The 16,645-nt window shown below is 37.1% G+C and overlaps 1 protein-coding gene across 3 annotated transcripts in view; it reads right to left on the bottom strand.

Annotated features, from left to right (window-relative positions):
• Window positions 1-16,645, bottom strand: part of LOC127455164 (1-phosphatidylinositol 4,5-bisphosphate phosphodiesterase beta-1-like) — an 80,387-nt gene that overhangs the window by 40,532 nt on the left and 23,210 nt on the right. For all 3 annotated transcript variants that reach the window (XR_007899642.1, XR_007899641.1, XM_051722809.1), the window contains exons 4-9: window positions 6,835-6,975; window positions 6,560-6,639; window positions 5,288-5,341; window positions 5,110-5,185; window positions 2,764-2,864; window positions 162-328 (exon numbers count right to left, since the gene is read on the bottom strand). Coding sequence is in view for 1 of the 3 variants with exons in the window: in XM_051722809.1 (XP_051578769.1) it covers window positions 162-328; window positions 2,764-2,864; window positions 5,110-5,185; window positions 5,288-5,341; window positions 6,560-6,639; window positions 6,835-6,975 (619 nt within the window). In the remaining 2 variants the exon portion in view is untranslated. The remainder of the gene's footprint in view (window positions 1-161; window positions 329-2,763; window positions 2,865-5,109; window positions 5,186-5,287; window positions 5,342-6,559; window positions 6,640-6,834; window positions 6,976-16,645) is intronic.

Genomic DNA, 16,645 nt, shown 5'->3' with positions numbered 1-16,645 from the left:
TCCTTGGATTACCAGCGCTGAGATGATACTGAGACAACATGATCCAGAGAATCAATAGTCTGCTCTGGTGGACGAAACCCTTTACTGAAAGGAATACTCAAAGTAAATAATGGCAGAATTTAAATTTTTAACATATTTGAAGAATTCGTTTTTAAACAGACCTTTCTGGGTCATTCCTGGGTTGGGCTCGAATTTTTCCATGAGCAGTTGTGTTTGCTCAGGCTTCAGTGGAGGGTACAAGATCTCATTGAGTCGAGGGTCTCGCTGTCTGTTGTTTATAAAGTCGGTCATTTGATCCATGGTGAGATAGTTTCTGCTCTTCGCACCACTGAGTAGAGAAAAACAGAGAGAGATAAAGAGAAAATAAGTGTTTGATTTAATGTGAATTGTTTGCATAAAGGACCAACTCTCAACTAGATAGGTAAAGTTTTTCAAGAAAAACATTGATGCTGGCTTGACAAAGCTAACACCAATTAAAAAACAAACAGACAGACAGACAGACTAACTTCCACGAGACCAGCCGCTGAGTAAGCCACGCCCCCTCTTTCCAAAACACCGCATATTAAAGATACGTTGAGACTGACACCGAGCAGAAGAGCAGCATAAATGCGTGTTCCCAACGTTGTTAAATGCAACAGTAGCAAAATAGCGTCCTCAACTGACAACTATTATGAATCTGAATAAGGGCTGTCGATTTAACGCGTTAATTCAGTGCGATTAATTGTATAAAAAACTAATGCGTTAAAAAAATTCCTTCCATATAAGCAATTCAAGCTTGAAGTACCACCTGTTTCCTCCAGGGGGCAGTAATCGAAACTCGCTGTATAGGCAACGCACAGCTTATACAGACAGAGAACAAACCACACTTACAGAGGACAGAGAACACAAAATGAGAACACGTTCTTGTGTTCAAACACTGCTTGATGGAGCGCAAACCCGAACGCAGGGATCTCAAGACATGTTTTTCGTTTAACTTGACACAGTGACCTAAAAGGTGTACATTGGCAGGTCCTTAAACAGGCGCTTATAACTTTTAGTGCTTCTTGGTGACAGCAACTGCTCAAATATGAGTGCTGCCACCTTGTGGACCCACTAATTAGTGCAAATAACTCCAGGCGCATGCGCATTCTTCATGTTCAAAGACGCGTAGAAAAATCAGGATGCGGGCGTTCAGTGCTTGCACACTCTGCTGATGACGATATTTGCGTCACACGTCCTGTACCAAAGTATAATTTGGGCTTAAGCCTCAGTCATCCGCTTCAACTACAACACTAGGAGAACGCACAAAATGATTGACAGGCAAAAGCGTCAAAAACCGCGGCCAGTGAACACTATTTTGCTTGCTATTAACAGACTTTAGAGCTGTCACAGAGACCGGTGAGATATTTAAGGACACTTATTTCATGAATATCTTTCAGGGAGTAGGAACATTGTCTGTATACCACTCCATAAAACAAATCACAACACCTTTACTTTAAGTCTATGAGATTTTGCCCACTGCGCAAAAAAACGTAATTTGATCAGTTATAAAAGTAATAGCAACCTGAGTCAGAACAGCTTGAAGTTCTGTGCCAAATTTTGTGGATGTCACTTGAAATTAAATGATAGGCAAAAAAAAGGAGAATTTACCAGAGTTATAGGCTTGCAGTTTGAATCGAATATGATGTGATAAAAAGAGCATGTGCTGTGAAATAACAGCAAAACCAATATGTTTTTCTATTGCGTTTTGTTTGCTGACTGCAATCAAAAACAAACATGCAACGCATGACTAGTAAAGTCCAATTTATTTTATTTTTGGGGGAGGGATTTTCTCCCCTTTTCTCCCCAATTTGGAATGCCCAATTCCCAATGCGCTCTAAGTGCGTAGTGACTCGCTTCAATCCAGACTCGAATCTCATTTGCCTCAGCATCTGAGACCGTCAATCCGTGCATCTAATCACATGGCTTGTTGAGCGTGTTACTGCGGAGACATAGCACGTGTGGAGGCTTAACGCTATTCTCTGCGGTATCCACGCACAACTAGTAAAGTCCAATTTAATGAACAAATGACACATATGAAATGGTTATTTGATTGAACCATTCCAAATGACTCGTATGAACCGGTTCTTTGAATGAATCATTCCAAATGACTCTTATGAACCGGTTCTTTGAATGAATCATTCCAAATGACTCATATGAACCGGTTCTTTGAATGAATCATTCCAAATGATTCTTATGAACCGGCTCTTTGAATGAACCATTCCAAATGACTCTTATGAACCGGTTCTTTGAATTAACCATTCCAAATGACTCTCATGAACCGATTCCTTGAAATGAACAAATCCAAACGACTAACCAACTCACGAGCTACCTGTTTGAATCAGTCTAATGAATCCTTCACTAAATGAACCTACTGAATCCATCAGGGCAGCGTTTCCCAAAAGCATCGCAAGCTTACGTTGATCGTAGAAACCATTGGCGCCAATGGTTTCTACGATCTACTTAGGCTTACAATGGTTTTTGGAAACGCTGCCCAGAGCAGTTTCTGAGTTAACATCTGACTCACTAAAAGAATCACTTGAAGTAAACACATTACTGTCAGTCGTATCCGACTCAAATCTTGTGACATTTACTCAATTCACTTGCTATTCATATGACAACATATATTTAAAAATACACTTTTGATATAAGTATGCCATATAAACCAAGTTTTAGCTAGTTAGGACAACATATATATATATATATCATTAGGGTACAGTTATCTGAAAAATGATAAAGACTTACAGATCGGCAAAGATTTGGTTAATCTCTGATCGTGGGCAGAGGTTATTGATGAATGATTTGTAAACTTCATGAGTTAAATCCTCCAACGGGATGGAGTCATTCTGTATGGACGAAGGAGAACACACAATCAAACACTGCAATTTCTGTTCATAATTTTATCTTACAAAGTGCTTAAAGTTCAGAAAGGTTTTAATAATGACTCTTCAATCTTACACCAGTGTTATGTGTCTGTGCACTCACAAATCCATCAAATGTTTGAATGAATTGATCACATCCATCAATCAAAATATATCTAAAGCTGAAACCAAAAATAGAGTGGCTAAACATGCTTTTAATAATGCACAGTCTCATATTAATAACAGTTAAAAGATTTTAGCTAGCCTTAAATTAATTAGATAATTCCAATCAAGTCTACAAACGTCCAGTTAATCTGACACACAATCAATTGGATTGTTGCAACAAATCCAATAATGGACGAAGCTGTAGCAGAGCAAACATTACTCCATGTCAACCGTATGCTGTTAGACATCCGTCTCTCATAGTAAACATTCAAAATAATCAAGCAAAGCTTTCAGTCTGGATGGCCGTGCCAAAGCCAGCGGCTGATTAATGCTCTGTTGGTCAAAATATAAAATGAAAAAAACACATTCTGGTTCTGAATGCGAGTGAGTCAGACGTGGAGACCAGCGCAAATAACACAATGATTCTTTCTCATTAGCTACACACTATTCTCTGTGCAGTCCCCTGAGGCCTTTTAACATTATGGATTCTGAAATTCTCCCTGTGGCAACCACTCAACCTTTAGATTTACCTTAAAACAAAAAGGTAAACAAATGGACTTCTCCTCTTACTGGAATTGGAAATGTAAGGCCTGTTTTACAATGTACACATAAATGAAGCAGCATTACTGTAACAGCATGCTCGCAATGTGCTTTCACACTGAGTGTTTCTGCAGTCGTGAGTCGTGACTTTATACAGGAAAAAAAAACAAGTGATTTCTGGGTTATCACATTACAGTGTGTCCTTTAATAACATTCATAAATTATAAAAACTGTAGGAATTGGACTTTGAGAAGTTGATTGTTGAGAAATCTAATTTACATGAGGAATTGGATCATATTTTCATGCAAGTCAAGTCATTTTTAATCGCATAGCGCTTTTCACAATACACATCATTTCAAAGCAGCTTTACAGAAAATCATACGGTTTTGGGTCAATGATGTGATGCTCATTTTTTTGTCCAGATCTAATAAAGGTGCACTCAGTAACTTTTGTCTTTAAGTCATCTTGGACTGACACTGACACCTAGTGGCTTGGATGCAGCATCATTTAAAATCACTAGTTTTCAGTTTCAGATGCCATTGTAGAAATTTAGTATTCACAGTCAGCCATGATTATTTTAATCAATGAGTGAAAGTGTCCAATAACAGGACGGTTACTGAGATTAAGCGAGTTGTATTCGGCTGGTCATGTGATTCCCCATGTGCGGACCCTCTCCATGTAGAATAAAACAGCTTTTATACCGTATAACAAACATACAGGTAAAACAGAATAAAAAAAAGAGGACCCCTTCAGACCCTCGTGTCTGTCTGTGTGTGGTTTAAAAAAAATATCTGATATTTTTATTTAAAAAAAAATAATAATAATAAAAAAAAATGAAGTAACCCACATAGAAAACTTCTCAAATATATTTACAAATATGGTAAAAAAAAATTTTTTTTTAAATGTATTTAAAACATTTTTTTGTTGTTGTTTGTTTTTTTGGGCTATAAATGTTTTATAAACTACATTTTTTAAAGATTTCTCATTTTTATCATCTCAGACAAAGGCCTCAGTGAACAGCTTTACAGAAAATCATGCCTTAATATGTATTCCCCAATGAGGAATAAAACTCAGTAAAACAAGGAAGGAAAAGATAAAAACTCCTCTCTTCCAACTTGTAATTTTCTGGAATCTAACCCCCCAAAAGTAGCTATAAACTGCTTAAATCATCTGGATTCGGTCATTTTACTGAATTGAAAGTGTATTTATTTGCCTGTAACTGCACGTGTAAACTGAATCAAGTCCAAAAAACGTCTTTTTCAAATAATGTGTAATTCGTTCCATTCTGCTATGCTGCTTCACTAAAGCCTGTATTGCACAGCACAGCAAAAATAGGGTCAATAAGTAAGGTTTTCAATAGGTTGGAAACAAAAGATGCCATTTGTCCAGCATCTAGAATGGCATTGCGCTTTGATTCAACTGGACATTTTTTGCAGTGATGGCAATGCATTTACTTCCTGTAGAAACATGCCATCTTCCTGTCTTCCAGCAGGGATCTGGAGTGATTATCTGCACATATGCTCACCCGGCCGGACGGAAGATTACAGCTCTCCAGCGCCGTCTCCACACGCTTACGGTCAGCCGAAAACATACGGAATATGCTTCACAAAAGAGAGCGAAATATTTGGAGGATTAAAATCCAGCAAGAGTCTCACTTTGTGATATATAATGAGAGTTAGAGGTCAATACAGTCGTTGTCTTACTTTTTCACAGGGATTCGCCCCTCTTGATTGGGCTGCAGCTTGAGTCTTGTGTAACTGGTGACAAACAGAACAATTTTATGGAAAGATACATGGGCGAATCTCGCAAACACAGGTTTGGGAATTATTTTATCCCAAAATCAAAGGGGGTACCAATAAGATTTGTTGCATTGTGACATTAATTTCATGACAACAAATGAATATTTTTAGAAGAATATCTCAGCTCTGTAGGTCCATACAACGCAAGTCCACAGTCCAAAACTTTGAAGCTCAAAAAAGCACATAAATGCAGCATAAAAGTAATCCATATGACTCCCGTGGTTAAATATATGTCTTCAGAAGTGATACGATAGGTGTGGGTGAGAAACAGATCAATGTTTAAGTCCTTTTTTTACTATCAATTCTCCTCCCTGCCAGTAGGTGGCAATATGCATGAAGAATTTGAATCTCCAAAAACAAAAGAAAAAGAATGTAAACGGGGAAATTTATAGCAAAAAACTGACTTTAATTTTTATCTGTTCCTCTCCCACACCTATTATATCACTTCTGAAGAAATATATTTAACCACTGGAGTCGTATGGATTACTTTTATGCTGCCTTTGTGTTTTTTGTGGAGCGTCTAAGTTCTTGTCACCATTCACTTGCATTGTATGGACCTACAGAGCTGAGATGTTCTTCTAAAAATCTTTGTTTGTGTTTCTGAGAGAATTTCCATTTTGGGGTGAACTATCCCATTAACAAAAAAAAACGTATGTAAAGTGTTTTTTTTTTAATTAAAATCAATATAAATTAAAGGCAGAACAACAAATACCTCTATGCATTGCATTTAAATAAAATATAATTATTTTTTACATTAAAGTAATGTGAATAAGATAAAAAAAAATTGCATTAGAGTAATGATATATATATTATTATTATTATTATTATTATTATTTATTTATTTATTTATTTATTTAGCTATCAAAAAACAATTATTGTGATATGTTTCTTATGCCCCAGACACTATATTGACATTAAACAAATTAACTTTTTTTTGCTGGGTCTCAGAGGGATATATAATTTTATTTTGGGGTGAATTATGACCCAAACATATTCTTTACATACAACATTTTTTTAAACACCATGAATGGTAATTCAGCAAGAAGAAATAAACAAAACAATCTTCCCCCAAAAGAATTGTCTTGAAATGAGTAACTCCTTATTATTTCATAATTTCTGGTGTAAACGGCTTCATAGTCTGAGCATACATGATACAATTCATAGTCAGGTACTCACACTTTCTCCAGGCACGATTCTCTGCCCATGTTTTGAGCGAGTAGGTTGGATGCCAGACTAAACAGCTCTTCTGCCCACTCCTTTATGGATGACAAATCATAAATGAAAAAGGCATTTTTATTAAAGCAAACTGGGTCAAGTATCCTGACTGAAATTTATACTGTAGAAATACCTCAATGAGAGAAGTACATTGAGACACACTCTAAAATATATTATCATTTTTACGCAATAAAATGTTTAGAGATGGTGTACATTATTAATGCTAATTGAGATACCTTGGCGACATCCTCCTGGAAGGCCATGAAGTTTATGTACTGGATGTTGACCATGTCGGGTCCCGTCACCACCGTCAACATCCGGTTCTCAATCCGCCCCACAAGATTCCCCACATCCAGCAGTTCTCTGAGCTTGGCTTCCTGAGGGAACAGAATAATGAAGCCTCAGTGACGTAAAACATCTCCAAATAAGCCACTAAGCTTCTTTACGGATGCTTAGCAGTTGTTGTGATTTTAACCACAACCAGTTCCAACAAGCTCTTCTCTCTGCTCGTTAAAAACTCCTTCTGAGATGCTGAGCACCTGATGCTGATGAAAAACATTTCACAGATGCTTTACACACTCAGTACAGTACAGAAATACTTTAGTAAGCACTTTAGTTCAGTGAGCGGAAGATCAGGCAGAATCTTAGTTCCACCAAAAGTCTCTTCCTCATCCAACCTAAATGTCTCTGAGAGTTTTTTTTATATCGGTCAGGTTAATTATTTGGCCATTCTGTGATTTATCAGCATCGATAACACGATTAAAAGTGGTTATTCCAAAATCTACGAACAGCTTTGTCTGTACTGCCTACAAACTCGCAACAGTAACAATGTGCTTAAGCTAACAACACACAAACAATTATAATCTTTCATGTCTTTATTGAACACATCCCATTAAACATTCTCAATGCTGTGGAAAAAATAACTCAACCCTTGGATTTAATAACTGGTCGATGCAACTCTGGCAGCAATAACCTCAAGTAAGCATTTCCGGTAGCTGCGGATTAAACCTGCACAACGTTCAGAATGATTTTAGGACCGTTCTTCCTTACAGAACTGCTTCAGCTCAGACATATTCTTAGGATGTCTGATGTGAACGGCTCTCTTGATGTCATTCCACAGCATCTCTATTGGGTTAAGATCTGGGCTCTGACTGGGACACTCCAAAAGGTGGATTTTCTTTTTTTGAAAGTGTTCTGTAGTGGATTTACTTCGATGTTTAGGGTCATTGTCCTGCTGCATCACCCAACTTCTACTGAGCCTCAGCTGTCGCACAGCCACCCTGACATTATCCTGTAAGATATCTTGATACACTTAGGAATTCATTTTTCCCTCGATGATGGGAAGTGGTCCAGGCCCTGAAGCATCAAAGCAGCCCCAAATCATGAAGCTCCCTCCACTGTACTTCACCATTGGGATGATGTTTTCATGTTGGTATGTGGTGCCCTTTTTTATGCCACACGTAGTGCTGCGTGTTCTTCCCAAACCATTCAACCATAGTTTCATCAGTCCACAAAACATTTCCTAGTACCATTTTTGAGTGTCTAGGTGGTCTTTGGCAAACTGCAGGCATGCAGCAATGTTTTTGTTGGAAAGCAGCGGCTTCCTTTGTCATGTCCTGCCATGGACACCATGCCTGTTTAAAGATTTCCGTAGAGTAGACTCATGAACAGAGATGTTAGCCAGTTCCAATGATTCCTTCAAGTTTTTACCTCATTGAGCATTCTGCAGTGTGCCCTTTGAGTCATCTTGGCTGGACGGCCACTTCTAGAGAGAGTACCCACAGTACTAAATCGTCTCCATTTATAGACAATTTGTCTAACTGTGGACAGATGAATATCTAAGCTCTTCCAGATAACCTTGTAACCCTTTCCAGATTTACGCAAAGCAGCAATTCTTGATCGTAGGTCTTCTGAGATCTCTTTTTTGCGAGGCTTGGTCCATGTCAGCAGATGCTTCTTATGAAAAGCAAACTCAAAATATTTGAGTGCTTTTTGTAAGTCAAAGTAGCTCTAACCCTCACCTACAATCTCGTTTCATTAATCAGATGCCAGGTTTGCCAACTCCTGACTGTAATTAGCATTTTTTGTCATCTTTAGCGTATGGGGTTCACTTACTTTTTCCACAGCTCTGTGAATGTTTAATGGGATGTGTTCATTAAAGACAAGAAAGATTATAATTGTTTGAATGCTGTTAGCTTAAGCACATTGTGTTTGTCTATACTTGTGACTTTGATGAAAATGAGATCACATTTTAATGCAGAAAACCAGCTAATTCCAAAGGGTTCACATACTTTTTCTTGCCTCTGTATTTATTGTGAAAAGCACTATATAAATATATATTGGCGAAAACAGGTGGTAATCCAAGCTTGAATTGCTCAGATATAAAGAACATTCCTTATTACGGTTAATTGAATACATTTTAAAAACGTTATTTAGTATATAATTAATCGCACTGAATTAATGTTAAGTCGACAGCCCTAGTCTTAATACATGAAAATAAAAAGCTGCTTTTATAGGAAGGGGTCCCTCACAAGGATACCATCAAATTTGGTGGTCCATGGCACTGAAAAGTCTAAAAAGACTCAATTTCATTGATCAAATGTGTACTGTAGTTGCTGCATTTTGCCTTTACGAGGCAGAACAGATGGTGCACATTTTTTTTATTTTAAAACACTTTAAGTGCAGTTTGAGTCAATATTGTGTAATATAAGTCTTCCTAGCACCATCAAGCACTCTGTGCATGCATCAAGCACTAGGAAGTGTAATCGAGCTAAAAATCATGATCGCCAAGGAGACTTCAGATGTCAAGATTTAAAGTGAAAAAGGAGTTATATTTAGGTCTGTTCTCACCCAAAAATGATTAGATCACTTCAGAAGACATGAATTAAGCCATTGGAGTCTTATGGATTACTTTTATGCTCCATGTATGTACGTTTTTTGGTGCTTCAAAGTTCTGGTCACCATTCACTTGCATTGTATGGACCTACAGAGCTGAAATATTCTTCAAAAAAATCTCAGTTTGTGTTCTGCTGAAGAAAGAAAGTCATACTCATCTGAGATGGCATGAGGGTGAATAAATGATGAGAGAATTTTAAGTTTGGGGTAAACTATTTCTTTAAATAGTATTATTGGCTTTATATCGACCACTAATCTTGAATGGAAATTTTTCCTGTGCTTTTTGCAATGCATTCAGTGGCTGCCTTGCCTGTTAAGGACACATGCAATGCTGCCTTAGATTTTGTCCAGAAACTAGACATTTCTTTTTTTGTTTTTTGGAAAGGGTGATGTCTAAAATATGTTGTTCGGGTAGAAGCAGATCTTTTATCTCACGTGTTCTCCTACAAATGTCGCTCCTGGTGCATGCAGCTGTGCAACAGGTGTGTTTGACACTATCAGCTGCCAGCAGGTAATTACAACCGAACACAACGACTCTCCAATCAAGCTCTGATGTGCTGAGTGCTATCTGAGCCCCAGCAGAACCAATGTTTGAACAAATAGAATCAAGTGTAAAAAATAAACCACTGCATGAATATGAGGTTGAGAATCAGCGAGCAAAAAAAATATAGAAAGACACCCCAATTTTTATACATTTTAGCTGTTACTCACAAAACCACTATACCCACAATACACCCAAGATAAATATGAAGCTGTTAAGCAGGTGAAATCCATCATTTATATGAAAGGGCTTCAGAAATACAAAGACTACTTGAAATCAAATGTGGATATTTGTGGCTTTTAGTTTGCTTTAAGCTCATCTATTTGCTAGTGTACTCCTAAATGTTGATTTTTAGCAGATATACACATTTAAAATTAACAGCCTTCTCTTTAAGGAAAATGGACCAAAAATAATATTGCACTAAAGGGCGTATACCATTTTTTTAACCAATTAAATGCTTTATAGAATTAGAATGTCCCTCCACCTAAATTAGAAATACAACTTGTCGGCGACAAGATGTGTATGAATTTCTTTCTTCTGCTGAACACAAATGAGAATATCTCAGCTCTGTAGGTCCATACAATCCAAGTCAACAGGTTTGAAGCTCAAAAAAGCACATAAATGCAGCATAAAAGCAATCCATAAGACTCCAGTGGTTAAATCCATGTCTTCAGAAGTGATATGATAGGTGTGGGTGAGAGAACAGATGAATAATTAAGTACTTTTTTACTATAAATTCTCCTCCATGCCCAGTAGGTGGCAATATGCACAAAGAATGCGAATCGCCAAAAACAAAAGAATAATGTGAAAGTGAAAGTGGAGATCTATGGTAAGAAAGGACTTAAATATTGATCTGTTTCTCACCCACACCTATCATATTAGTTCTGAAAACATGGATTAAACAACTGGAGTCTTATGGATTACTTTTATGCTGCCTTTATTTGCTTTTTGGAGCTTCAAAGTTCTGGCCACCATTCACTTGCATTGTATAAATCCACAGTACAGAGCTAAGATATTCTTCTAAAAATCTTCATTTGTGTTCTACAGAAGATAGAAAGTTATACACATTACATTACAAGTTACATTTACAGTTACATTTTTGATACATTAGTACATTTTGGTGAAAAGATTTTTTTTTGTTTCGAATAACACACTCTGATCAATTGTTCACAATAAGACCAGGAACATGTATTGATTAAGTAAATTAGGTAAATGTGACTTAAGATGCTTCAGAAAACATAACAAATGTCCTTCAGACAGTTTGGACTCTTGAGCACATGTGCTGATCTTGATGATTAAATGGGAGCTAAAAATTTCATGACTCAGCTAAACAGCTGCTCTGGGGGAGATGCCAATGATACTGTAAGGAGATTAAAACAGTTATAAATTATTTTTTTTTGCATATTTCTCATCCAGAAAATCCAGAATAAACATACTACTGATGCTTGCTCAAACCTTGAATCCTTCAGCATTTACTGTCCCACAACAGTTGTTACAAACATGAATTGTTCAGCCTGATCTCATGAAAATTCCGTTACTGTAGCAATATTTTTGCAACATGATATTGCGTGGTTAATTACACATATCGCTGCAGTTTCAATGTGAAATGTCCACTGAGGGGCGCTAAAAGCGAGTTTAATGTTCTTCCAAACAGATAAGGTTTTTAAAGTTAAAGCTCTATGTATTTTTAAATCAACAAAACTGACCCCCCTACCCTAAACCTAACCGTTAGTGCCACGACAACTCGCATGCTTTGCTGGTCTCGAACCCAAGTCTTCTGTGTTCAAACACTCCATTACTAGTGCCACCATGCAAGCTAGTCACACTAGAGTAAGCCTGTATATGCAGTTGGTTATGAAATGCAAGTGTTAACCCTCATGCACTTTTCGGTCATTTTTGACCGATATCAATTTTGTTTCTTCAATAAAACTGGTTTCCTTTATCTGACAGGTACGAGACTTGCTGACTTTTTTTATATATATATATATCTAAACACACATACAACAAATTGGAGTTGATTCGATCAGTCTAAGTGGTAGAAAAAAAAAAAGTTACACTTCTACTCTTCCCGGTCGAAAGTGACCGCCATAGGAAATGAATGGGAAACACTAAAAATCACAGATTGTTTTATTTTTATTATTTATTATATAAAATCTAAAAAACAGCCACAGTGCAGAAAAAAACACACACAGACATGAAGGGGCGAGACTACCAAACATCAAGAATGCAAAACACAAACACACACACAAACATAAACACACACAAAACTGAACGGGTCAGACTATAAAACAGAATTTTTTATGATTTTTTAAATTGTCAAAGAAAAAAAAAAAAAACAACAAATCAGCCACAATGCAGAACACACACACACCAAAATGAACTGGTGAGACCATAACACATCTACAATGCTGAACACGCACACACACGCATGCTCGCGCACACACACACACACATTTGTGCGGCTCTCATTATGAGGACTCTCCATAGACATAATGATTTTTATACTGTACAAACTATAGATCCTATCCCCTAACCCTAACCCTACCCCTAAACCTAACCCTCACAAAAAACTTTCTGCATTTTTACATTTTCAATAAAACATCGTTTAGTATGATTTTTAAAGAGCACCTATTATGGTTTTTCAAATATTACCTTTCATGTAGTGTGTTATATAGCTGTTTGTGAATGTAAAAAAGTCTGCAAAGTTTCAAAAATCAAAGTGCACGACAAATGTAGTTATTGACTCCCAAAAGAAAGAACCGATTCTGAACACCTGAAACGAGTCGTTAGTAATTCCAGACTTACTTCCTGTACTAACCTATGTAATTTGGTAACAAAAAACCCGCCTCTGGTCTTCATTGGCTGCTCGCGAACAGCTTTGACCCGCCCTCAAACACTACATTAAGCGGCAGACCAATCACAACAGACTGGGACATCTGACCAATCAGAGCAGAGTAGTCTCTCTGAAAGGAGGAGTTTAGAATGAATCCTTTAGAACGGATCATTGAGTCGTTTTTGACACTGGGAAAAAAAGGTAATGCTGCAATTTAAATTATGAGCAAATTAAAGTGTTTTTTGACCTTGGATGCATGTAAATCTATTGTAGGAGACCTTTAAAACAAAATTAGGCATGTTTAAACATAATAGGTGCTCTTTAAGTGATTTGAATTATGGGGATTAATAATTAATTTCAATAATTATTTTGTGTGTGTGTGTGTGTGTGTGTGTGTGTGTGTGTGTGTGTGTGTTGTTTTTTTAAATGGACAGCACCGTTTGATTCTTGAGAATTTAAGCTTTCAAACGGTTTATAATTTATGAGGATTGGTTCAGTATTTGAGAAAATATTCATAAGAAAATTAAAAAAGTCCATTTTCAAGCTGAAGCTCAAGGGCATATAGGTAAATAAATAGGTAAATAAAATAAAAAAGGTCTAAATACCTAAATATAATGTTATTTAATTTAGAGTTGTTACATTTCTTTCATAACAATTAAAAGAATTGCATGTTTATTGTTTCCGGTCACTTTTGACCGGGAACAACTGGAACGTGATTTAATGATGAACAGTGCATAAGGGTTAAATATATAGTCTTTCAAATCATGCGCTGTAATAAAAGGGTTTAGATGTCAGAAGATAGTATTCTGTGGAGAACAGGGCAAAAATTTAGTGTTTGTGAACTGATAATCTGCTGTTTTACTCTTGATTTGTGTGAAAGTGAACAAAACTCATTGCTGTTGTAGCACATCTAGTGTTAGAATGGGGAAAAGTGATTTTACACAAATGTAGTTATAGTAACTTTTTTTTACAAAGAGATCAGTTTAAATTATGGCACAAATCATGTGGCTTGTTGAGGAGTTTTCTAAGTGATTGGACTCAAGATTTTCACCAGGCGGATGATAAAACAGGTGAAAATATCTCATTGACTTACATTGAAGGAGGGACCTGATTCTTATCTAGAGTCCAGGAATCATAGACCCCGTTTCCACCTGGTATTACGGCGCGTCTCGGGTGATCCGAACACATGCGGTCAGGTGAGACACATTGCTGTTTACACCTGGTCTCCTGTTACCACTTGTGTTTGGATTTGGAGATTCTCTGTTTCATGATGACACACATCAATCACTATATCAGTGTGTTACTGCATAATAACAAAGTACAACGAAGTCAGAAAAGACAAAGAAAGTGTAAAAAACGGCACACTATTTCTCTAAGCACAAACATAACATGTCCAGCAGAATTATCCGTTATTTTAGTGGATTACCTGTATTAAAGGAGCTTGTGCTTGTCATCTGTGTTGATATCAGAAACACTAAAGAAGATCCGTGAAGCTCTTGTGATTATGTATGTATCAGCCTTTTTAAAATGTTCAGATCGGGCAGTTATTTCCTTTGAAAGCCTCTCGTAAAGGCAAAGTTTAAACTCTTGTTTTAGCTCAGCGGTTGATTGACAGGTGAGGGGCGGTGCTTCACTGCTGCCAGGATGCAGACAGGGCGGATGAGCGTTTACACCTCAAATGTGATCTGGTCATATGCGTTTTTGACCACATTCATATGTGGTTTCTATGATCCAATCACAAAACGGTTTAGCCTCGTTTAGACCTGTATTTAGGGCTGACCACATGTAATCGGATGACCCGAAACACATCTTAATACCAGGTAGAAACGGGGTCATAGAGACATGTAGACGGGCCCTACTGACTTGAGTAACCACCTAGAAACCACCCAGAACACCCCTGTTAAAGAGTCAAATTAATATTCAATAAGTGCATGTATTATTCATGCAATATTCTTAGCCCGGTACACACAGCGTAGTTCACTAATGAAGCTGTGTTATCTGTCATGCTATTGCAGGAAACTGCTTTAAATAAAAGTGTAACCAAGGTCTGAGCGTGCTGTCGCCAGTGGCCCTGGGGCCAGAACAGAGTCATGAGTCACGTTTACTAGAGGAACATCCCACAGATGCTGGTCTGGATGACTGGATACAAAGACTGAATGCGTCTCCTCACAGCAGTCTGGGACATGTTTCCAGAAGAAAATTATGTTTTGCCATCTGCCAGATGAAAATTGTAAGTCTGATTGCTTCATTTTGAGGTATTATTGATGCCTGAAGCACAAATGCTGCAGGACAAGTTACAAACTGAAATGTAATCATTAGTGTTAGGGGTTTGTCCAAATCACTAACACTCAGTATGAGCAATAATAATAGCAAACACTAAATGTCATTGTGTCTCACACATGAACAGGGTTGGGAAGGTTACTTTTAAAAAGTATTCCACTACAGATTACAGACTATATGCTGCAAAATGTAATTTGTAATGTGTTCCGTTAGATTACTAAAGTCAGTAATGTAATCTAAATACTTTGGATTACTTCATTAGCACCAGTGGCGTAGATTTGGCTTGAACATTGGGGGGTTGCAGCGTGAAGCATTTACATGTTTCCATTGATCATGGTGTAAATATGGGGGGGGGGCTTGTACTTTATATGTGTGCTCTAATATAAAAGGTCTTACTAGAGAAAAAAGGTATGCTCTAACGTGAATGTCCATCATAGGATTCATTCTATGACGCGCCTGGTAACAGATGCATGTAAAGGCAAGTAAGAGCATTTTAGCTTAGCATAAAGCTAAATATTCACATGACAATTTGCAAAAGGTTAACTGCGTCAAATGTCAAAACCCCACCTAGTGTACACAATGACATCCTTTTCCGATCATATGTGGATTCTGTTCATAAAATGAGGCAGAAAATATATTATTTGTAGCTTTCTATACGATGTTAAAGGCTACATTGGTTAGCATTTCTTGTAAAAGTACCCTAACCATATAAAAAACACTGACAAGGCATGATATCATGTATTTATTGGATTTATGTTTCATCTCACTAAGTATTCTAACTTAATACACTAAATATTAAATTAAACAAATGACAATAAAAGGCAAAGTAATCTCTTCAGTAGTCAAAATAATTGTAACTGGAGTGGAATACAGTTACTAATATTTCATATTTTAAATACGTAATCCCATTACATGTATTCCACTACTCCCCAACCCTTCACATGAAGAACCCTGAATAAATCTTTGAGAATAATTAAACGATGGAACAGGGTGAAGTGTGGTCAGAATGTTAATGAGCATTATAAATCGTAGCAAAGATATCAATTTGACTATTCTGCCGCCCAGAAATGCCAGGAACCCTGAATTACCATTTTGTTCATCATGTATTTCAACAGATCTTTAGGAAGTCTCTTGAATATGGATATAATTCTCTGTAAACTCAGCAATTCTCTCACGTTTGCATGTTTCATGTGTCTCTTTTTATTCTCTCCGGGACGCCCAGGCAGAATGAAAGGCCCTGCTGAGTGAGAAAATAAATTGGATTTAGATTTATCTGCACACCTGCATATGTTACATCGCCCCATCAAACTGACAGATCCAAACGCGCAGAGGGCCTTTGCAATTATCCCGAATAAAACCAGACACCTTTGCATTTTTCTCTTTGTCTGCTGGAACGCTGCCTGTGATAAAACAATATTCCTGTACTTCAGTTCATTTCACTGGAAAACCAAGAGCATTTTAATTGCTTACATGCTCACTTGGACTTGCTTTTCAAAAA

The sequence above is a fragment of the Myxocyprinus asiaticus genome, chromosome 17 (assembly GCF_019703515.2).
Source record: "Myxocyprinus asiaticus isolate MX2 ecotype Aquarium Trade chromosome 17, UBuf_Myxa_2, whole genome shotgun sequence".
In the NCBI taxonomy this organism is placed as follows: Eukaryota; Metazoa; Chordata; class Actinopteri; order Cypriniformes; family Catostomidae; genus Myxocyprinus; species Myxocyprinus asiaticus.
The sequence above is the reverse complement of the archived record's forward strand: the minus strand, read 5'-3'. Positions and strand labels throughout refer to the sequence as shown.